Here is a 23,883-nt window from a genome sequence, read left to right as displayed (position 1 = left end):
TACAAAGACTGGGGTGTTCTGACACACAGGTCTATGCGAGACAGAGACCCGTGTGTCTTAGAGTAGCAAGAAAATTGGACAGCAACAGGGTATCGCACCCTCCACACATCCACCCAAGACATTTCTCCCAGAAAATGGGCCAAAGGGGTGCCTCTGGCGCCCGGCCCTACATTAGGAGGCGGGTGTCTGTCCCTGGAGGGGTCTAACACCCCACTGAAGTCCCCCATAACAAACAACAATGCATGAGGCTTGTCCAAAATAAACTTCACCAGCTCCCTCAACACATGCAGCGAAAAGGGAGGTGGGATATACACTATTGCTAGTACACAGGTACGTGAGTATAAGGTACAGTGCAGAAATATAAACCTGCCCTCCGGATCACACAGCTTCAACAGTTAGTCCACAGATCTATGGATCAAGATACCTCCTTTTCTAGGGGGGGTTTGTATGTGTAGAATGGTAAATCTGTCGTGCCCAAGCGCAGCCCAGTGTCAGCAGTAAAAGGAGTCTCCTGGAGACCAATAATAGCTGGGTGGTATTTGCGCAGGACAGAGTTCACCATGGCCCGTTTCAAGGGATCACCCAACCCCCAAACATTCCACGAAACCAAAAGGTACATTAGACATGGTCCATATTTTTCACAATCGTATACAGGGTAACGTGGAAGGAATGTCTCCGCGTAGAAGAGTAAGGGAGCAGGATGTCATGGCACACTCACAGCAGGAATCTGTCCTCCTCGGGAATGGCAAGTCTGCGATAGAAGAGACGAAGCCTGTGTATAAAATAGAATGAAAACAAAATAGCCCGGATCCCAGACATCTGGGGCAAGGCAGTAGTACCTCAAAAGAAAAACAAAACAGTGCCAACCGGGAAAAAAGGTTGTCCACGACGCATCCACCTAGTGGGTGAGCACCTTAGAGCAGCTCTAGGTGCTGCAAAGCAAACTTGAATAGGAACATCACATTCAAGTTGGAGTCATCCAGCCACAAAAATCAAACGGTAAGTGTCTCAGAAAAAGCAATTGAAGGCAACCCATCAAGGGTACATGGACATGAAACCAGACGTACAGCTACCGTGTAGCCAGCAGCAGCAAGGATCTTCAAGGGACTGCCGCCTCACGCTGCCGCAGGGATGGCTCGTTGACATCCAGCCAGTCCGCAGCCTCACCAGCCGTGTTGAAGAAATGGGTTTGAACCCATGCAGTAACCCGCAGGCGGGCAGGGTAGAGCATAGCATAGGGCAGTTGGACCTTTTGTAAGCATTGCTTGACCTCCTGGAACTTGGTCCTTTTCTTCTGTACCTCCGCTGAGAAGTCCGGATAGATAGACACCCGAACCCCATTATACTTAATTACAGCCTTCTCCCTGGCCAGCCGGAGGGCCTTCTCAAGGTCACGGTAGTGTAGCAAACGAGCCAGGATTGGCAGGAGCGCATTGCCAGGGTGGCCGTGTAGGGGTGCGGTGGGCCCGCTCCCCAGCAAATAGGGGGGAAAACGCTTCCCTGCCAAAAACGTGCTGGAGCCAGAACTCAATGAACTCCGTGGGGTCCCTGACCTCCACTTTCTCAGGGAGCCCCACAATTCTAAGATTGTTGCACCTGAGGCGGTTCTCGATGTCATCATTTTATCCTGAATAGCCCTGGCCAGAGTGGATGCAGCTCGGGTGTCATTAATAAGAGAGGGCAGTCTATCTTCCACCTCGCTAATGCTCCCTTCCACAGCTGTGGTGCGCTCCCACATTTCTTGAAGATCAAGCCGCAGCAGGGAGACCTCCTCAGTGAGCCCCCCCAGCCTCTCTTTCACAGTATTAACTGAAGCCGTGCATTGCTGAACCGCAGCGAGAATCTGGCTCAGAGTGGGCTGAGGGTCCCCCTCCATCATTTCCTCCACAGCATCTGTATTCACATTGTCAGGAGAGGCACAGAGAGCAGAGTCAGTGTCCATGCCTGTGTCTATAGACAGCAATGTACCACTCCCCTCCTCCCCACCATCATGAACACTGCTCACTTGGGCATATGTGAGCTTCTGGGCATAGTACAATATGTCCTTAGGGCCATCCTTGAGGGCTGACTTGCCGGCCTTGCCGCTCTTCTCTTTCCCCTTGTCTGCGCGCACGCCGTGCGGCGTTCCCTTCTGCACGCCCGCCGTGGCGCCATGTTGGGCCTCCGAGGCCGCACCATCCTCCCTAACTTTCTGGGTCATCATGGCTCGTAGCGATGCGGGAAAGGTATCTTGCGGGTCCCTGGAGGGTAAGGAAGCTGGCTGCAGCAGTCCCTGGCGGATCGGTAACCAGAGGAAGGATCAATGAAAGAGTAATGTGCGGGAGCTCTGTAAAGCATGTCCTCTCGCATGCCCTGCTCGGCCACTCCCCCCGCTACAATATATATAACAAGCAGTAAACAATCCCTCCTTGCGCACTCTGCAACTGCAGGTACTGTAAAGTAATTAATCCTCAAAGATCACAACAGAGATTATAGTCTAGCATACAATACCAGCTCTGTATTTCATCAAAAGGCTATGATTTTCGTACCTATGGAAGATAAATTTCTCTATAATGACTACAGCTACAGATGTGCGTGAGGGCTTTTTGTTAGTCCAATCTGAGTTTTTGAGATGTTAAAATTGACAGATACAAGGTACAGTGCAGGAAATAAAGAAAGGTAAGGTACCAGTATGAAAAACAGAATAATGTCACAATTCCATTTGCATAGGCAATAAACTTTTGATGCTGTGGGGTTATGAAGGGGGGAAGAGGCCAGAAGATTTCAACTAAGACAGCAGCTACCAGCACATGGAAAACGCCACTGAATGCAAATACTGATAAATGTCTGGTATTTAAAAAAGTAAGAAAAAATCAACAGAATTAAACAGCTGCTGCAAAGCTGCATACATCACCATGTGCATTTGAAAACTGCTGGCCACTCCTAAACCACCTAGCATGTTTTCATACTTTGATGCAAAAAAACTAAATTTGTCGAATGAACAAAAAAAATTGGTCAAATGTAGTTGAAGTAGAAATACAAATATAGAGAACTTCTATATTGGATGCAAATACTTAAACAATTATTTCTGCAAACAATCTGATAAATATGGCATAAGTGTGGCAAAAATTAGTGAGCACCCAAAAAAGGCCTCAGACCCACCTTCATCGGGTTCCTTATTCATGGACACGTCTTCATCATTCTGATCTTCAGTTTTCTCTGCAGTTTCTCCTCTTTTTCTCCTTTGCTTTCTGGGAGACCCTGATTTGGGCACATCTACATCAGGATTGTCTGGCGACATAAGGAGTATAAGTAAACAAAATGGAAATAAGTTTAAATACAAAACGTGTTGGACAAAGGGCATCAAAGTCTTTATCAGTGCTCAAAGGTGAACATTAACAGGCCATAACAACTGGAACTGCCACTATTCTAACATTTGTCTAAAGCGGACCATACACAGCGTGAATTTCGACTCATACACACTACTAGTGACAGCTCAGGTCGGAGCTGCTGTACTAACTGTACGGTGTGAGTACAGCGATCTCCCCTGCTGAGCTTTTGTGTTCTGACAGAATACTCCCATCAGTGCTCATTAGCACGAACTGGAAGCTGGCCGGCAGACCATGAGCCGTTCGGCTGGCTTCTGTCTGACTGGCTGCCGTACACACACGGGCTGAATGTTGTCCGGTTTCTATTGAACCTTGTGTACTAGGCTTAGGACAAAGACCAAACAAGGCTCTAAGGACAGCCCTGTAAAACTCCTCCCACTACCAGCATGCCTCAGGAGTGGATCATAAGAACAGAGTGAAGGGACTCATGTCCTGTTATGTACTCTAAAAAAAGGTTTTTACGGTAAGTCAAAAATCATAATACAGGACAAAGGATGAGTATTCAGGTACATAGGGACATCAAAAGCAGTCCAAATGAGGAGGTGGACAACACAGCAACAAGGTGATATTAAAGACAAAATAATTAAGAGCCATTGTTCAATTTAAAAATGTGTGCATAATGTTACAACAGCTCTTTTTAAAAAAAAAAAAAATTCCAAATACCATATTTTTTGCATGTACAGCAGTAGTCATGTGATCTTTCACTGCTTGTTCCTGTCCGCAGGGAGAGATCTGGGTGAGGATCCTCTACCATACAGATGATGTATGCTATATACATCATCTACTGAACTGTGAACTACATTTCAGTGTCTGATTGATGCTGTAGCAATCACATGACTTAGGCTCCGTTCACATGTAGGCGTTTTGGGGCGTTTTGAGGGCGTTTTTCTGCTCTAGGATCAGCTCTCAAAACGCCCAACAAGACAAATCCTATTCATTTCAATGGCCCCTGTTCACATCTGAGCGTTTTAAAGCTGTATACAAAACGCCCAACACTCAAAAAAGTACATGAGCTTCTTTTTGGGCAGATTACAGGTGTTTTCCATTGGTCTCTATTCAATCTAAAAACGCCTGCACAAAAATCACGGTAAAAATCGCGGTAAAAATTGCGGTAAAAAAACGCGCGAAAACGCTACGCTCAGGTGTGAATGTAGCCTGAATAAAAAAAAAAACACTATCAGAATGAAAATAAAAAATAAATATTATAAAGGGGTGGGGGCGCTTCAGAGCAACGATCCAAGATGGCCACGCACTAGTCACATACAGTTAAATTCCATAATTGGGATGTGGTCCACTCCCACAGGCTGGGGTTCCCCCATATTGGCTCTTTAACCACCTCCCACCCGGGCCATTGTACATATACGGCCGGGTGGGAGTCTCGTCCTTCTGAATGGACGTTCCGGAACGTCCTTCAGAAGGAGCGAGATCGCGCCGCCGCGGGCACGCGCCGCGGGCACGCGCAGCGGCGCGATCTCGATGTGCCTGTGTCCCTCGGACACAGCGCAACAAGATGCGTCAGGAGGGCCCTGTGATTGGCCCTCCTGATCACATGACGGCTGTGTCCAATCACAGCCGTCATGCAATGTAAATACAGCCGTTGTAACGGCTTCGATCTCTTCTCCTCTCTGACAGATCCTGTCAGGGAGGAGAAGAAGAGGATCGATACTGGAGCTGGGGTGATCAGTGAGTATTTCTAAGTACTCACTGATCACAGGGGGGGTCTGTGCTGGTAATCAGATGATTGATTACCAGTGCAGCCCTGGGGGGAGGGGATGCCACTAGAGCCACCAGGGATGCCCACCCATGACCACCAGGGATGCCCACCATGGCCACCAGGGATGGCAAACAGCCTGCCAGTAGTGCCCTCCTATCAGTGCTGCCCACCAATGCCATATATCAGTGCTGCCCACCAGTGCCCGTTATTGCCATCCACCAGTGCTGCCCACCAGTGCCCATTATTGCCCACCAGTGCTGCCTATCAGTGCCCATCAGTGCCCCCCATCAGTGCCCATCAGTGCCCCCCATCAGTGCCGATCAGTGCCACCTATCAGTGCCCACCAGTGCCCATCAGTGCCGCCGATCAGTGCCCATCAGCGCTGCCTATCAGTGCCCACCAATGCTACATATCAGTGCTATCTATCAGTGCTACCTATCAGTGCCCATCAGTGCTGCATATCAGTGCCACCCCATCAGTGCCACCCAATCAGTGTCTCCTCATCAGTGCCTGTCAGTGCGGCATCATCAGTGCAGGAAAAAAACATATCTATTCACAAAATTTTATAACCTAAACAAAAAAACTTTTTTTTTTTTTCAAACTTTTCTGTCTTTTTTTATTTGTGCACCAAAAAAGAAAAAACCTGGCAGTGATCAAATACCACCAAAAGAAAGCTCTATTTGTGGGGAAAAAATGACACAAATTTGGTTTAGGTACAATGTTGCATGACCGCGCAATTGTCATTCAAAATGCAACAGCGCTAAAAGATGAAAATTGGTCTGGGAAGGAAGGGGGTTTAAGTGCCCAGTATTGAGGTAGTTAATCATGCCTATCGCGCCCTGGACCTCTTTCTTACCAGATTGGCTTTCTCCCTACCCACTATGGCGAACGCTAACCCTGAAGATCTATTCACAAAATATACATGTTCCCCTATCGAGAGGTCGAAGGTCTTTCCACAACCTCAAGACAAGCCAGGTTGATATACTTTGTCCGCAGGAGACCAGGTTTTCTTCCACCTCCTCCCCTCGGTTTCTATCCCATTACTATTCATTCTTCTATTTGGCATCCGCCCCCCGAGAAACACCAAGGGGTTCTGATCGCTTTGACGCAACCTGTTATTCTCCTGCTCCAAGGAGGTTGCTGACTCTTCCAGCAGATACTTGCTTCTGGTGGGCTCCCTAAATGGTCATGAGGTCCCCTTGGTTACCCATTATGCCCCCCAAATGGTTAAGACAAATTTGTTTTGCCAACCTCCTTAATGTGGTTTCCCAACATAGTAAGGGCGTGCTACACCTTTTGGGAAACTTCAATTTGATCCTAGACTCTGTAGGTGATAGGCAATACACCTCCGGTACTGCCCCTTCTTATGATTCCTCCTTAGAGGCTCACATGTGTGTGATGCTCCAGTCTCATGGTCTGATCGATGCATGGAGGGAACTCCATCCAAGGGAGAGAGAATTCTCCTTTTATTCGCACCCTCATGATAGTTTTTGCAGGATTGGCCACATCTTTGTGCTTCTTCGGTGCAATTCAATCAGACAAAGTCTCCATTCCTGCCTCCCCATGACCCTGTTGTGATGTCCCTTACCATATCGGGTCTGCACCACCCCTCTTTCCATTGGCAGCTTAATGAGTCCCTCCTTACATCCCAGGACTCATACCTTGGAGGTCCAAACCTGTATCCAAACTTACTTTTCAGCGAATGCTGGCTCGGTGTCCTCGGCAGGGTCCTTATGGGACGCCCACAAAGCTACCCTTCATGGTCAATTCATCCAGCTGGCTTTGGCTAAAAAATGAGGAAGGGAACAGAGGCAAGCAGGAACTTGCTTTGCAATTGGCTTCCGCTGATGAGGCGTGTAAATCCCAACCCTTCGGCTGCAACAAAGAAAGCATGTGACTATCTCGCTGCGGAGCTGGACCTTTTGGCTTCTGAGCAAGCAGAGAAAGCTTTGAGATGGTTCAAACACAAATTCTTCTCCAGGCCAATAGGTCTTGCAAGATGCTTGCAAACAAACTGAATTCTGTAGGACATTCCCACAACCCGATTTGTTTGCTTACTATGGATGGTAACCCAACTTCAGACCTGGTCAAAATCGCTACTTCCTTTGCTGATTTCTTTTACGCCCCAACCTGCCGCTTTCCACACTGACCTTGCAGATTATTTTTTCCAGGATCTTTAAATCCCCTCTCTTTCCAGCTCTGTGAAGGAAACCTTTCACCGCTGAGATTACTGGAGCCAAAGTGGCCCTGGCTATAAAATCGCTGCATCCCCCTAAAGCGCAATTCCCAAATACGCAGAGGATTCGCTAGATCCCAAAGCCTATGGACCAAACTCCTTACTTAACAAGGATATTAAAATCCTAGGGAAAATCCTGGGCTCCCGTATTAGCAAATATTTGCATTCCTTGATACACAGGGATCAAGTGGGGTTTGTTCCCAGCTAGCAAGTAGGGGACAATGTCCGCAAGGTAGTCCACCTAATACATCTTTTACAACGTCGTAAGAATCCAGGCTTTCTCCTCTCACTTGACATCTACAAAGCTTTAAACTCCCTATCCTAGGATTATTTATGCTATGTACTGAAGCGCTGGGGTTTTGGCAACACAATCCTCCGCTGGATCGCAGCTCTTTACTACTCCCCTTCTGCTCACCTCTCTGCCTCCTTCCTATTTCCAGTGGAACCAGGCAAGGAAGCCCCCTCTCCCTGATCCGATTTATACTAGCTTTGGAAGCCTTGGCAATAGCCCTTAGGGTTGACTCTTCTATCACAGGCATTGAGTACGTGGGCTTACACTACAAGGAGAGCTTCTTCGCAGACGACGTCTTCTTGACATTGATTAAACCCCTGACAACACTGCCCAATCTCCAAAGTCTACTTTCTCAGTTCTCAGCTATCTCGGGCCTCTAGATTAATCCCCACCAGAAAATCACCGCCCTTAACATCACTCGGCTATCCCTGATAGGGACGCCTCTCCAGGCCACCTTCCCAAACCACTGGAGCACCTCTTTGGATTACTTTGGCGCTAAACTGACCCCTTCTTATTCAACTCTCTTCTCCTATCCCCTGCTGAGATCTATTACTGCCTTCATGCAATCATGGCGGTTCCGTTACTTACCCTGGATTGATTACATACATGCTATTAAGATGACTGTTCTCCCAAAAATGTTATATTTTTTCCAAGCCCTTAAAGTCCATGTCCCTTCTTTCTTCCTGTGTCTGCTCCAGCAAAGAATGCCATCTTTTCTGGGCCTTTAACCAGTTGCCGACCATCCACCTCATTTATTTTGGAAAATGAAGTAAAAGGAAAATGTATTTTTCTTTTTTCAAAACTTTGTGACAATAATTTGATAATATATATTCATTATTTTGTTTATTTATGTAGAATGTTCTGATGAGCTCCTGAGGACGCAACACATCACGAGACATGTCGAGCTAGAACCCACTCTCCATTTTTTTTCATTTTCCCTATCCGTAGTGCCAACCACTGAGGGGATCTTCATCAGAGACCCACCCTGGGTTAGACACATGCGGTTGGGTTGTATGTCGGTCGGTTGGTGATTGGGTTTTTTATCCTATGTGTTTTGTATATGTGTGATGTTATGTGCTCTTTATTCTTTGTATAAACAATAAAATTTGTAATTTTATACTATTGGTGCCTAAAAAGTCTGTGTTATTCTAGCTTCTATTCGACAGCAGCGGAAGACTGACTAAGTTGCCCTTGGTATTTCCTGCAAATACAGGAGGTGAGTAGAGGGGTGTAGCAGCCGGGACTTTGATGGATTGGTGAGAGTAGTCAGGTAAGTGTTTAGGAACAGGGGGTGGGCAGAACAGGTAGTGGGGCATTTTTTATCTTAATGCAGAGAATGCATCAAGTTAAAAAAAATGATTTGAGTTCAGAGCCACTTTAAGGGCTACTTAACTGGCCACTGCTTCGGCATAGTCCATGGTGGTCTACATGGTCTGATGACCTCAGAGATGGGAGGTCCAGTGTGAAAGGATAACCAAATTGCTTGAATTGCCTGAGTTACAGAATATTGAAAAGGATGACTTACCTCCAAAGTACCTTGTACTGAGAGGGTACCTAGGACTCCTCCCCAGCCCAGATAGCCTGGTATCCATCTTGAGCATTTTCTAAACTGCTAGGAGAAAGATTTTCCCGATTTCAGCTCTGGCGATGTGACTCACCACAAAAGGGGTAAAATAGGGCATATGAGACTGCGCTGAACGAGGACACTATTAGGGCTCATATAAAAACTGTGGTTTGGATGGCTCCTGGTCTGCAGAAGTAGAAAGACTGGAGTTTGTCCTGGGGAAGGCCAACCTTGGCCTAGATACTCCAAGCAAAATAATGGTTCCAGCACTGATTTCTGAAGATTTAGAACCAATCTGAATCTCTGCAGGGATCTGCATGGTTTGTTGGATATTTGCTGACAGAGCCCAAGTCTTCTGTTGCCTCAGAATACTCAAGATGCAGCAGACAGGCCAAAGGGATGGGTAACAAACTGGTAATGTTGCATGCCCACAGCAAAACTCAGGTAGCCATAATGTGCTGGGAAGATAGGGACATGCAAGTAGACATCATCAATATCCAGAGAGATAAGGTTACCTGGATGGAGGGAAGCAATGACAGATCAACAGTTTACAGAGGGAATTTTTTAGTCTGGAGGAGGGCATTGAAGACCTTTAGATGCAGTATGGGGTGGATGCCCCATTTTGCTTTCGGGATGGTAAACTTGTTTGAATAGAAACCTTTCCGTTTCCCACATATTGGCTATGACCCCTTGAGATATACAGATCAGAACATCATAGTGTCATGGGACTGAACTTTTTGGGTACCACAATGATGTACATAACAAAAATATTTCATTTAAAAATTCACAATTTTTATTGTAATTATTGTCACTCAAAATAAAAAATGAGCTGGATCCACTCCTTAGGTAAACCCTGGTGATGCAGAGAGGTGGGGCCAGACGCGGGTGTTTACCATGCATGTACACTGAAGACAGCATGTTGGACATTGCTCCAGCTGTGACTTGTAATGCCAACCCAGACGGAGAACATATAGAGGGAGGGTTTAGACCTATCCCTGTGCGGTCTCTGGGGTGGCACTTCTGACCTCTACCCAGAAATAGATCACATTTTTGTATTGGCCCTTATGTTATACAATGACTAGCTAGGGGCAGCATCCTGTTTTATATTAATACTTTTTTTTTTTTTAAAGGCATAAAATGTATTAATTTTACAAGTGTAACACTCAGAGCATCTAGCCAGGGACAGCAGTTGACACAGGACATTTTTTTATTTAGAGCTTTAAGAAGACTGTTAGGCATACAATGTTAATTTCATAGTGGCAGCCAGGCTACACCAGGAGCTCTGTAGGCAATAAATACACTCGGAGATGGGGCAGAGGTTCTGACTGTGCTGTGAATATCCCCAGCAGCTAAACAAATTTTGTTTGCAGTACAGAGATTGACAACACGTCCTGAAGACTCTTTTGCATCTGACACTGCTTATTCCTAATGTGGAACTTAAAAATATAAAAATATGAGCAGGCAGCCTTTTATGGCAGACGAGAGGTTTCTTCTGCAATAGAATAAACTTACCTGCCTGCCTTGCCTTGCCTTACCTTACAATGTTCTATTAAATGTACACTGAGCTGCGCTTGCAGCCATCTGTTCTTCGAATAATGCCAGTGTGATAGATGAATAATTCCTGTGTACATGCACAGGATTCATGTCACCCCAATAAAGAGGCTAAAAACCTGGCACCCTGAAACAAAGCCTGGGAAGAAGATGGCAGCAGCCGGTAAAGGATCCAGTAGACTCTGGAATGGACATTAAAATTTTGTGGACTATAGTTCCACTTTAGTTGTGCTATAGCTGTAGACTTCACAGGGGGTCAGGGTCAGCATTAACTGCAACCTTTCCAACCCCTAATATTACAGTACTGAATGTGTATTGTCCACATATTCACACATTTTCAGTTGAAATCTCCTCAACAGCCTGTCAGAGCTTTTCTATCATCCTAGATAAGCCTCTTTCAACCGAGGTGCCTTCTGGCTTTGTCAGGGGTGCCTTCAAGCTATGGCAATCCTTGTGATGGTGTAACACATAAATGCAGTGTCAAAGAATTTCTCCTGTTGGGCCACATGTATGCAGCATGTGTTTGTGTTGGGAGCATAAGCAATCATGTCGGCTCCCCCCCAATGCTCAATGAAGGAATAGGTGCTCCCCTCCTATTGATCCCGCACTCACTGCTCCTGATGACGTCATTGATGACGAAACGCGTTTTGGAGTTTCTCTCTTCTTTGCATTTTCTGGATACTGTTATCTTACACTATTGAATCGGTATACCATTGAGGATTTACTGCCTATTAATTCTAATGGTGGAGAGAGTGTGAACGGTTTACCCTGGATTAAGTGGATATCTGGCTAAGTATTGGAGGGATCCATAGGAGATACAGATCACGCTGGTTACCCCTGTAGGGGTACTACCCTCTGGTGAGTGCGGGATCAATAGGAGGGGAGCACCTATTCCTTCATTGAGCACCCCCATTTCTACATATCACCCGGGATCCACTTTTTCCTCACCCTCTCTGGATTTTATTCACATCTGGTTTATGGACTCAATTGTGATAATATTTTTACATATTTATTGCTGCTGACATTTTATGGAATTTTATGAGACTTTTGCCTGAGGCTATCTGATTTATATACATTCTTTCAAGCTGGTTTATTTATTTGGAGCACTGTAAATGCACTTTATATAATCACTTTCTTCGATATAGGCACTTTATATGATTATTTATAGCCACTTTGAGTGGGTTTAATATTTAATTGTTTGATCACTTCCTCACTGTGCAATTTAACATTTGGATTTAGAAACATTTTTTATATGTATTTGTTATCACAAACCCATCAACCATAAGCGCGGAAATCTTTCACTCCTACATTCCACCACTGAAACCACAGGACTTATTCTATCTGAAAACTGGGTGATCCACCTTTGGTGGCACGGTCCATCAGGTGGAAACTGCCTCCGCAAAGGGATAACGGCGTTTAAAGAGCTTGGGCACCACTAGCATGTGCTTAATGCGCCGCCATTGTTCATTAACAATATTGTCAAAAAGCTCCGGACAAGGAAACACCTTGCCTGACTTCTGGGCTTTGCGGGAGCCAAAAGACACCTGCATACCTGACGCTGTAAGATTCACCTGCAATTTTTAAAAGTTTCTCGCACGGAAACTGAGTGATTCCACAATACATGATCCCACGCCGCGGCTGAAGAGGACAGGTCCTCTTAACCATCAGAATGCGAGGACACCGATCCGTCCGGAAGGGCAGCGTGTGGCGGCCATATCTGCCTCAAAATCTGAGGACAGCACTGATAGGGGCAGCGGATGCTGCGGCTATCAATACTCTTGAACACAAAATCTACCTTTGACACCAGGCTTTCCAGACTGCTGTAAAAGCAGACAGACTGCGACCCAGAGGGTCTCGCAGCGGCACTGAGGGGGGTCTGTAGGTGAAACATTATCCTGGGACTCCATTTTCACTGATTTAAAAATAATGCAGTGTCGTTTCAAAAAGATCGCAAAATCGCGTTCTCACCGCCGCACTAGTGTATCACAAATCCCAATCCAGTACAATCTGATAGCAGAGTGAGTAAGGAAAACCTACAGGGGACCCCAAAAACATTACCCGACCGCTCAGGAGGCTTGCTGGAACATTCTGTGAAAAGGAAAGTAAAAACGATCTGACACAGGAAATAGAAATAGAAACAAATGCTTGCGTCATTGCTAGATCAAATGTGCCATGCCTGCTGCCTGTCCAGCGATCTGGACTACAAGAAAATGCCGCCCCATGCATTCTTATGGGGGAACTAAGAAAAAGGCTGCCCATACATTGTCAATGGAAAATGAGCACAAATCTACAGCAAAATGGCGGCCCCAACGGCACGCCATGTGGTCTCCCGGACCCCGAGGGGAGGTCCCAGACAAGTGGCATCGGAAGGTCCTTAACAAAAGACCCCACCAGGACAGCAACCCCCCCCCCGTAGAGACGGCGCTGCGGCCGTAATATTACCCCCCCCAAGGTAGGAACCTACTAGGGGAAGGGGGGAAACAACTGAGGGGGGGGCTGGTATGTCCGAGAGGCCAGAGGAACAGAGGGCTCTCCCGAGGGTCCGACCATTCCCGTGAAGGAGCCCAAGTTCCCCTCGAGACCGCCAGAGGATTGGGGGGGACAGCATTACTCACCACACTGCAGTACCAGGTGTTGGTGCCAGTCCAAACAAGACTACCTCCCACCCGGAGTGGGGGATGCTGCCAATCAGGGCGTTCCAGGTCATCATGACCCAGCGAGACGGTCCACTCGCAGGCTCGTCCCCCCTCCATCGGGGCTCTGTCGTGGCGAGGCCTAGTACTGGACTATAACCTGCTCACGCTCGCTGGCCAGGCTGGGAGACCTTAAGGATCTAGATTATCCAGTCCGAAACCCTGCCGGCTGTTGCTTCTAGTTCTCCAGGAACTCTAAACTAGTAAATAAAAATTACATGTAACAAAAATTTCCACTGGAAATACCTGAGGCCAGTCCTAATGAAATTCAGTATCATGGGCAACTTGTCAAATGCAATACTAGGCCCTTATTTCACCCCAAGTGTGAAGGTTTGGACTTCAGGCATCCTCTCGAACTCTTTTTTAATCGCCAACGGCATCCGTCAGGGATGTCCACTCTCACCCCTGATTTTGCTTTGGTGATTGAGCCTGTAACGGAGCCGCCGACCCACACTGTACTTGTGGTCTTCCGTCAGTATACGGCTTCCTCCCAGTCGTGGACATAGATATCAAATTCTAGCCGCCCCCATACAAACCTAGCCAACAACTTAGCTTGTACAAGTTAAGTAACCTTCTCCTTTAAACAGTTTCACAATCAATTTATACACACATGAGCACATCCCCCTCCTGATCAAATTATTACACACAGGTCAGGGGTTGCCTGACTACATTATCCTATGCAGATGAAATTGTATACAGAAATAGAATTAACATATCTAAACAACAACCAACACAAACAGTATATTTCCACTCAGCAACTAATAGATGACAGTGATTCCATCAACCTGAGCCAATTAAGTAGCAGACAGAGTCCTCGAGCTCCTGCAAGACAATACACAAACAATGGGTGTAAATACAGAACCTATCAGTCTGTGGAAGTCTGGTTTGGGCAGGCCAGACTGGGCTTCTTGGTCACCATGTGTCCCTAATAGACACAGGGTGACTTAGACATAAGAGGGCCTAGGGGGCTGAGAGAGGTATTTCCAAACCTCTCTAAGATAATCTGTGTTCCATGGGCCCTCCCAATGTCTGCACCCACCCAGTACCCCAAATAAATTGTCCAGAAAACAACGTTACTCTCCCAGCCAACCTCTGCCTCTCTCGTAGAACTTACCCGCCACTGGGGATAAGCGTGCACTGGCCCTTCTCCTGGGAGTCCTTTCAGCCACTGGAGAGAAGACAGGGTGGCGGGGCTCACTTGGTCAGGCTGTTGGGGATCTGGGCCGACTGGGGATCTGGGCCGACTGGATATAGAGGTGAAGACCACAGTCCCACCCAGTATCTGTAAGATTCTGGTACCTCCGGTACCCTTAATCACCACTTTCTCTGTAATGCGTCCCACCTTTCTCTTCAGGTGGTACGCATATACCTTTAAGAACGATGATGTCACTGCTGAGCGCCGCAGAGCGGCTATTTCAACCGCCGGCGGTCTCACTCACATTGTTCGTTCAACCTGCCTTGTTATCCACATGCTTTCAAGCCTGTCTCTCGATCGGAACCTCCAGCTATTCCCTTTACCTGGAGCAGACCGGAACCTCGCTACTGATCCCTGTATCTCGCTACCGGATCATTCCTTATCTACTGGACCTCTCTAAACTACTAACATTACAAGTGATAAGTACCCCGCAGGGGAACCCTCCATAACCTTATTGCATTATCTACCTATGCACATTAAGGACTGTTACTACCTATCCATACTATCCTATCATCTGCACTGTTACATAGATTACTAGCTCTTGAGCCTACTACCATCTATCATCTGCACTGCTGCATAGATTGCTAGCTCTCCTGTCTACTACTATCTATCCTTGCACTGGGTTAGTCTATCCTGTATTTGTCATCTGCTGTCCTCACCACCTGTTAGCATACTCGATACTAACCTATCTGCATTCCTAAATACCATCTTGAACTCTCCTATACAAACCTATCAAGTGATTACCATCCTTGTCACTGTTCACACCTGTCCCTTCAGCACATCACCTTCATACTATCATATACATCCTATCACTCCAGGAACATCTCATTGAGTGTGTATATATCTGTATGTTGAAGCTGACAGGCCCACGGTGATGAGTCCTGGAGAGTTGGATCTGGTATTCAACACATCTCTACATGACTACTGAGTGGAGATTTTGCAGCTGCAAATCCAGCCTATACTAAAAACGCAGGAGCGTTACAGATTGAACGAACCTTAAAAATGGATTCAGCAGAATTACCCACTCAAGTGACACAATTAACACAACAAGTAAAAGCGTTAATACTTGCTCTGACTGACGTACAAGAAAAGAATCAGACTCTGACACAGCAGGTAACCCAGCTCTCACGGCTTACTGCTGTTCAGCCTCCTGAACCTAAAATAAACCCTCCTCTAGTGTTTACAGATGATCGGAAAAAATTTTGTGAATTCAAAAACGCATGTCAATTGCTTTTTTTGTTAAAACCTCGTACATACCCCACTGATCAAATAAAAGTCTGTACCGTTATTTCATACTTGACGGGTGATCCACGGGCCTGGGCAGACTCTCTCTTTGAGAATAATGATCAGATTCTCAACACCTATTCCTTATTCCTAGCGGAACTCGCTAGTTTATACGATGATTCCAATAGGCAGAGTACTGCTGATATTCAGTTGAGGGCCTTAGAACAAGGAAGGAGACCTGTAGAAGACTTTGTATCTGAGTTCAAAAGATGGACCCTTGATTCAGGGTGGAAGGACACATCTTTGCGAACTCAATTCAGACTCGGGTTATCAGAAGCTGTTAAAGACGAGCTCGCCCGAGCGGATTTACCTGGCACCTTGGAGGCCTTGATACAACTTAGTATCAACATCGACAGACGACTGCGAGAAAGAAGGGCTGAAAAGATGGGAATGCCATTGTCTAGTCCTTCTCAGATTTCGGCCGTTGACCCTACTCCCATGGATGTAGGAACTATACGCCCACCTTTAACGACTACTGAACGAGCTAGAAGAACATCCAGAAATCTCTGCATGTACTGCGCATCCTCGGATCATTTGATAAGCACCTGTCCCCTTGTCCGCAAAAAAGAGGGTGAGTGTTCACATGTCTTGCTGGGAGGATTAACGACTTCCTTTTCTAACCCCTATCTTTTTGTTCATTTAATATTACAGTGGGACCAAACTAGGATCACCACCAAGGCTATGGTCGACACTGGATCTTGTGGAAACTATATTGATACACGCTTTGTTACCTTAAATAAAATACCTATTATTTCAAAATCTAAGCCTGTTTCTGTTAGTTTCATTAATGGTATTCCACTGTCTTCTGGTCCAATCACCAACCAGACACAGGCACTCCTTGCCACTACCAACGAATCACATGTGGAGACCATCACCTTTGACATACTATCCTCACCCCATTTTCCTATTATTTTGGGACTTCCCTGGTTACACACACACCAACCAATCATAGATTGGAAAAAACGGACTTTGGTTTTCCCTTCTCACTATTGTGAGAATACGTGTAACCTCCCATCTTATGGGAAGATTCTGTCTGTGGTGTCAGATGAAATTGCACCACTATGCTATCAGGATCTGTCTGAAGTGTTCCTTGAGAAAAATGCTCAAGTGTTGCCTCCCCATAGGGATTACGATTGCACTATCGATCTACTCCCTAACAGCAAATTGCCTTTCGGTCATGTTTATCCCCTTTCACAGGATGAACTTTCTCATCTCAAGGAATACTTGGATGAGAATTTGACAAAAGGGTTCGGTTCATTAGACCCTCTACTTCTTCCACTGCTGCAGGACTTTTCTTTGTCCGCAATAAGGATTCCAGTCTCAGGCCTATTATCGATTATAGGCAATTAAACACGATTACGATAAAGGATCGCTATCCTTTGCCGCTCATCCCTGAACTTATTGAACAGGTGCGTGGGGCTACTTATTTCACCAAATTAGACCTGAAAGGGGCATACAACCTAATCCGAATCCGTGACAGGGATGAGTGGAAAACAGCATTCAGAACCAGATACGGACTATTCGAATACCTTGTGATGCCATTCGGGCTATGTAATGCTCCCGCAGCTTTCCAAAGATTCATAAACGACATCTTTAGAGACTTACTTGATGTCTGTGTTGTAGTATACCTAGACGATATACTTATTTATTCTCGATCTTTGCCTGAACACATAAAACATGTAAGACTTGTGTTGTCCAGACTGCTCTCACACAGACTATATGTGAAATTAAAAAAATGTCTATTTCATAAAGAAGAAATATTATTTCTAGGATACTTCATATCCAAAACTGGAATTAAGATGGATATGAGTAAGATATCCTGTATTCTAGACTGGCCTATACCAACAACTCGTAAGGCCCTACAGCGATTCCTTGGATTCTCGAACTTCTATAGGAAGTTCATCAAGAACTTTTCCGCTATTGTGAGACCTCTCACACAACTGACAAGTATAAAAAAAACATTCAAATGGTCAGAAGAAGCAAATCAAGCTTTCTGCTTGTTAAAATCAAGCTTTACTTCTGCTCCTATACTACGCCATCCAGACCCATCCCTCCAAGATATTCTAGAGGTAGATGCGTCAAATATGGCAGTAGGAGCAGTTCTCTCCCAACGACCAACAAACACTTTATCACTCCACCCAGTTGCTTTCTTTTCAAAATCACTAAGCAGCCCAGAGGTGAATTACCCAGTGGGTGAAAAGGAGTTGCTTGCCATAAAACTGGCACTGGAGAATTGGCGACATCTGCTCGAAGGTACCCAGTTACCAATACTCATATATACAGATCATAAAAACCTTCAATACCTCCAGACTAACAAGACTCTCTCCCACCGGCAGGTACAATGGTCATTATTCTTTTTAAGATTTAATTTCCTAGTGACCTACACGCCTGCAGACAAAAATAAAAAAGCGGATGCGCTATCACGATTAACCGAAGATAACTGCGCCGAAATCCCTTCCATTCCCATAATACCCTATGAACGCATTATTGGTGTTGTCCGTTCCTTGAAGGAAGAGATTTTGCACAGTATAAGAATGGATTCACCTCCACCACAACTAAGTACTGATGCAGAAGGCTTCCTCTATTACAATGACAAACTCTACATACCCCCTACTATGCGCACCAAGATCTTGGAATTATCGCATGATGTGCCCATGGCAGGACATATGGGTATAACGAAAACCTTTAATTTGCTCACCAGGCAGTTTTGGTGGCCTGATATGAAGACGTCTGTACAAAAATTTGTTTCTTCGTGTGACATCTGTGCAAGGTCCAAAATTGACACTACAAAACCATCTGGACTACTTAGTAGTCTACCAATACCCCAGGTTCCATGGGAAGTTGTGTCCTTAGATTTCATAGTAGAACTACCACCCTCTAAAGGATTTAATACCATCCTAGTGTCAGTGGACCACTTGACAAAGATGGCACATTTCATTGCTATCCGTAGACTACCTTCATCTAAACAAACAGCGGAACTACTGATGAAACGTGTTTAAGTTGTATGGAATTCCAAAAACTCTTTTGTCCGACCGTGGTTCACAATTCATCTCTAAATTTTGGCAAGCACTTTGTCAAATTTTACGCATTGAGCGAAAGCTCACTTCTCCCTACCATCCTCAGACCAACGGACAGACTGAAAGAGTCAACCAGTGCATTGAGCAATATCTACGTTGCTACACATCATACTTGCAGGATGATTGGGTGGATCTCCTTCCTCTAGCAGAATTTGCTTACAACAACGCAACCCACAGTACTACGAAGCAAAGTCCGTTCTACTTGAACTATGGGTTTCATCCCACTCTTCTTCCACCACGCATCCTACCATCGAGTAACCCAGTAGCCTCGGATTACCTTACCCAAATAAAAGACTCTTTGGGTTTACTCAATACCACTATATCACACGCTCACAGTCAACAAAAAAAGTACTACGACCTTTGTAGAAGACCTTCTCCTCAGTATGCTATTGGGGACCTTGTTTGGCTATCGACAAAGAACTTAAGATTAAAAATCCCTAGCAAGAAGCTTGGACCTTTATTTTTGGGACCCTTCCCAATTAAAAAACTTATCGGAAAAGCTGCAGTACAGCTCACCCTACCAGCAGATCTCAAGATCCATCCCATCTTCCATGTGTCGCTACTGAAGCCCCATGTTCCTAACCAAGGAATAAAGCCTACCATCTTGCCTCCACCTCCAATACAAGTTGAAGGCGGAGAAGAGTATGAGATCAAGGAAATTTTGGATTCTCGCATCCATAGAGGAAGACTCCAGTATCTCATAAGATGGAAGAACTATGGACCCCAAGACGACACCTGGCTAGATACCTCTGATATTCATGCGCCTAGACTTATACGGAACTTTCACTCGAAACACCCAGAGAAACCTGTCCTATAGGCCTTCCGGAGCCGGCCTTAAGGGGGGGGTACTGTAAGATTCTGGTACCTCCGGTACCCTTAATCACCACTTTCTCTGTAATCCGTCCCACCTTTCTCTTCAGGTGGTACGCATATACCTTTAAGAACGATGATGTCACTGCTGAGCGCCGCAGAGCGGCTATTTCAACCGCCGGCGGTCTCACTCACATTGTTCGTTCAACCTGCCTTGTTATCCACATGCTTTCAAGCCTGTCTCTCGATCGGAACCTCCAGCTATTCCCTTTACCTGGAGCAGACCGGAACCTCGCTACTGATCCCTGTATCTCGCTACCGGATCATTCCTTATCTACTGGACCTCTCTAAACTACTAACATTACAAGTGATAAGTACCCCGCAGGGGAACCCTCCATAACCTTATTGCACTATCTACCTATGCACATTAAGGACTGTTACTACCTATCCATACTATCCTATCATCTGCACTGTTACATAGATTGCTAGCTCTTGAGCCTACTACCATCTATCATCTGCACTGCTGCATAGATTGCTAGCTCTCCTGTCTACTACTATCTATCCTTGCACTGGGTTAGTCTATCCTGTATTTGTCATCTGCTGTCCTCACCACCTGTTAGCATACTCGATACTAACCTATCTGCATTCCTAAATACCATCTTGAACTCTCCTATACAAACCTATCAAGTGATTACCATCCTTGTCACTGTTCACAGCTGTCCCTTCAGCACATCACCTTCATACTATCATATACATCCTATCACTCCAGGAACATCTCATTGAGTGTGTATATATCTGTATGTTGAAGCTGACAGGCCCACGGTGATGAGTCCTGGAGAGTTGGATCTGGTATTCAACACATCTCTACATGACTACTGAGTGGAGATTTTGCAGCTGCAAATCCAGCCTATACTAAAAACGCAGGAGCGTTACAGTATCACAGGAACTCCATCTTTTGTAACGTGGGGGCAGAGGCCAGCCGCACTCTGCTCTGTTGCCAGTTCTTCTGCTGGGTTAGTGTCATCATTCTGGGGCGCTGTCTGCTGCTGGGAAGGGGAGTCAGCTTTTCCATCTTCCTTACCCTCATCTGGCTGTTGGGACAACCTTTCTCTGGTACTGTCTCCCAGATGCACAGATCCTGGCTGGGGAGGGAAGACAGTTTCCTCAGCTCTGACTGACTGTTGGAGAGGGAGGACAACAATCTCCTCTCCCTTCTCACCCTGGGCCTCCGGAACTGCCACAGGTGTGGGGCAGAGAGTTGCCAGCGCTTTAGCTGGGTGTAGAAGCTTCACTTCATCAGCTTGTCGCTGGGGCCAGGGGTTGGTAGCACTCTGCCCTGTTGCCAGCTGTTCTGCAGGAAAGTAAACTGTACAGTCAGTGGCCCTGCACACATCTTCCTGGGTCACCAATTGTTGCAGGCAGAGGTCAGCAGCAATAGGCCTGGATGCGGCTCTTCTGCTGTAGGCTCACTGGGATTTTCCTCCTCAGCAGAAAAATATATTAAATCCCCAGTCTCTGGAATTGCTGAAAGTCCAGGGCATGGGCTGGTGGCATTTGGGCCCAGTGCCAACACTGTGGCAGGTGACTTATCATCCATAACATCCTCCGATGAAAAGCCAATTACATCGGTGATCCGTGGTTGGGGAATCAAGATGGCTTCCTCTTCTCCCATACATTTATCCAGTGGCTGGACAGACGCATTCCTCCATCCAAGCTCGTCCTGTGCAGAAACAGGTTCGTCAAGGTGAGTAAGTACCTGCTGCATCCGCCATAAGACCTCCGCATCCAAGACCGTGGGTGCAGGTGAGCAAAGCACACTATTACTGTGCGATATTGTAGATTCTTCAGCCAGAATATCCAGACAGTCAGCTGGTACTTCTGGATATTCCCAGGCAAGGGGAGCCCAGCGCTAAACAGAGTCTAGCAGCCGTCTGTAGGCGATCTCTAGCTCCCATTCCTGAATGGCCAGAAACTTCATATCTTCCAGTGCCCAGAACACTTCTGAGATGTTCAGAATCCTTTCTCTGTAATCCATAATTTCCTCTAACCGCCATTCCAAATCGCTCCCAAAGTTAGGGTCCCCTGACAACAGTCCCCGGCCGCCGTAGCCAAAGCCTTCCGTTGCATTGTCATCTGCTATCCAAGGGCATGTTTGGAATACATGCCATTGGAGGGCTCTATAGCTCTCTTCCAACTGCATCTCTGCCCAGACCAGCCTACTTAACTCAGCTGTCTGCTCCTTGTGCGGTGTATCTCCCAAAAACAGCTCCCGCAATCCATACTGCGACCAGTACCTTTTCTGGATGGAGGGGAGGATTTTTCCCTGGTGGCACTGGTCACGGGCTAGCGTTTCCTTGCAGAGATCCAAGCGCACAGAATCAAGCCATCCTAGCAGGACCTGCTCTGACACTGGTCCCCTGTGCTGTATCCGCATCTCTCAAACCTCCTTGCAAATTCCTCTTCCATGGCGGCTGATATCTGTACCTCTCCTCTTCTGCTATCCGGACCTTGGATCCCGGTGGAGGTTTGGATGTCCCAGACTGCAGGAAGCATCCCACCGCTTGCCACCAATGTAACGGAACCGCCGACCAACACTGTACTTGTGGTCTTCTGTCAGTATATGGCTTCCTCCCAGTTGTGGACAGATCTCATATCCTATCTGCCCCCATACAAAGCTAGCCAACAACTAAGCTTGTACAAGTTAAGGAACCTTCTCCTTTATTGAACAGTTTCACACTAAATTTATACACACATGAGCACATCCCCCTCCTGATCAAATTACTACACACAGGTCAGGGGTTGCCTGACTATATTATCCTATGCAGATGAAAGTGTATTTCCACTCAGCAACTAATAGATGACAGTGATTCCTTCAACCTGAGCCAATTAAGTAGCAGACGGCCGTCCTCGAGCTCCTGCAATACAATACAGAAACAATAGGTGTAAATGCAGAACCTATTGTAGATAACTGGCGAGTACATCAGCATATTCAACGATGTCTGGAAGACAGATGGTTGAGCCGATTATATTAGCATATGGTCTGTCTTTCATTCCCAGTGACACTGAGTACTGTCACAGAGCCCTTGGCCCAAGCTATCCAATTCAGCTCTCTTATCTCCGGGATAACGAAAGGACCCACTTCTCACAGAATCTGCCTCTATGCAGACGCTGTTATTATCGCACTTATGGACACACTGCGTTCGCTTCCCCTTTATACCAGATCCTAGAAAACTTCAGTGCTGTATCTATGTATAACTTGAACAACTCTAAATCATCTCTGATGGGGATCTCTCTTCCCCATTCACTTAAAACCGATATATCCAAAACACCCCCCTTCTCCTGGGCTCCAAACATGACCAAGACTTATTTGGGCATACAATTGACCTCTCCTCTCACTATGCTTATATGTACTAACCTCACCTCTCTTCTGCAGAAATTACAAAATATTAGTTCCTCTAGGTCATCTTCAATTGATTCATCTGTGCGGACCGAAAACCCAGACTTTACTCAAATCTATTAGGCATACCTAGAGATTTTGCTGGCCTTGGAGCCCCTAATATCAAACTGTATTACAAAGAGGTCATACCAGACCAAACAAAACAATGGTGGTCCTCACTTTCTTTTGCAACCTGGCTCCAAATTGAATCCACTGCAGTCTCAAGCTCCTCACTTGCTGCTTGCAGCGACCTGGCTCAATTACCATTTACCTCGCTCCTTCTTACCTACATTCAACGCCAGTTGCAGCCTGGAAAGCCATGCAACAAGCCTACTGAGGTATCCACTTAAAAGCCCAGTCTCTCCCTGCAATCTCCACGCTGTCTTCCCCGCTCTATCCCATCATCGGGAACTCGGCATTTGAGCCCGAAATCGCGGATCCAGTTCTTCGCGGATTGGAGGCGCGGGGAATAACCCAGGCTTCTCACTTTCTTCGGGGGGCCTTCTGGCCATCGATGGAAGACTTGATGGCACAGGAGGGCCCCTTTCGCTTGGGGTTCTGGCGGGCAGTCCAACTCCATCATTTTTTGCACTCTCTGTCGGACCCTTCGCTTTATGCGAGGGACCTTACGCCGTTCGAAGTCCTTTGCGTAGGGGAGGGTGG

At 46.3% G+C, this 23,883-nt stretch overlaps 1 protein-coding gene across 2 annotated transcripts in view; it reads right to left on the bottom strand.

The window, feature by feature from the left end:
• LOC309561984 (putative endonuclease 4) overlaps positions 1-23,883 on the bottom strand; it is an 89,304-nt gene that overhangs the window by 62,285 nt on the left and 3,136 nt on the right. For both annotated transcript variants that reach the window (XM_082266080.1, XM_082266081.1), the window contains exon 2: positions 3,142-3,270. In XM_082266080.1, the coding sequence (XP_082122206.1) occupies positions 3,142-3,270 (129 nt within the window). The remainder of the gene's footprint in view (positions 1-3,141; positions 3,271-23,883) is intronic.

This window comes from Pelophylax lessonae (genome assembly GCF_965119305.1).
Source record: "Pelophylax lessonae genome assembly, chromosome: 8".
Taxonomy (NCBI): Eukaryota; Metazoa; Chordata; class Amphibia; order Anura; family Ranidae; genus Pelophylax; species Pelophylax lessonae.
This window is presented reverse-complemented; position numbering and strand designations above follow the sequence as displayed.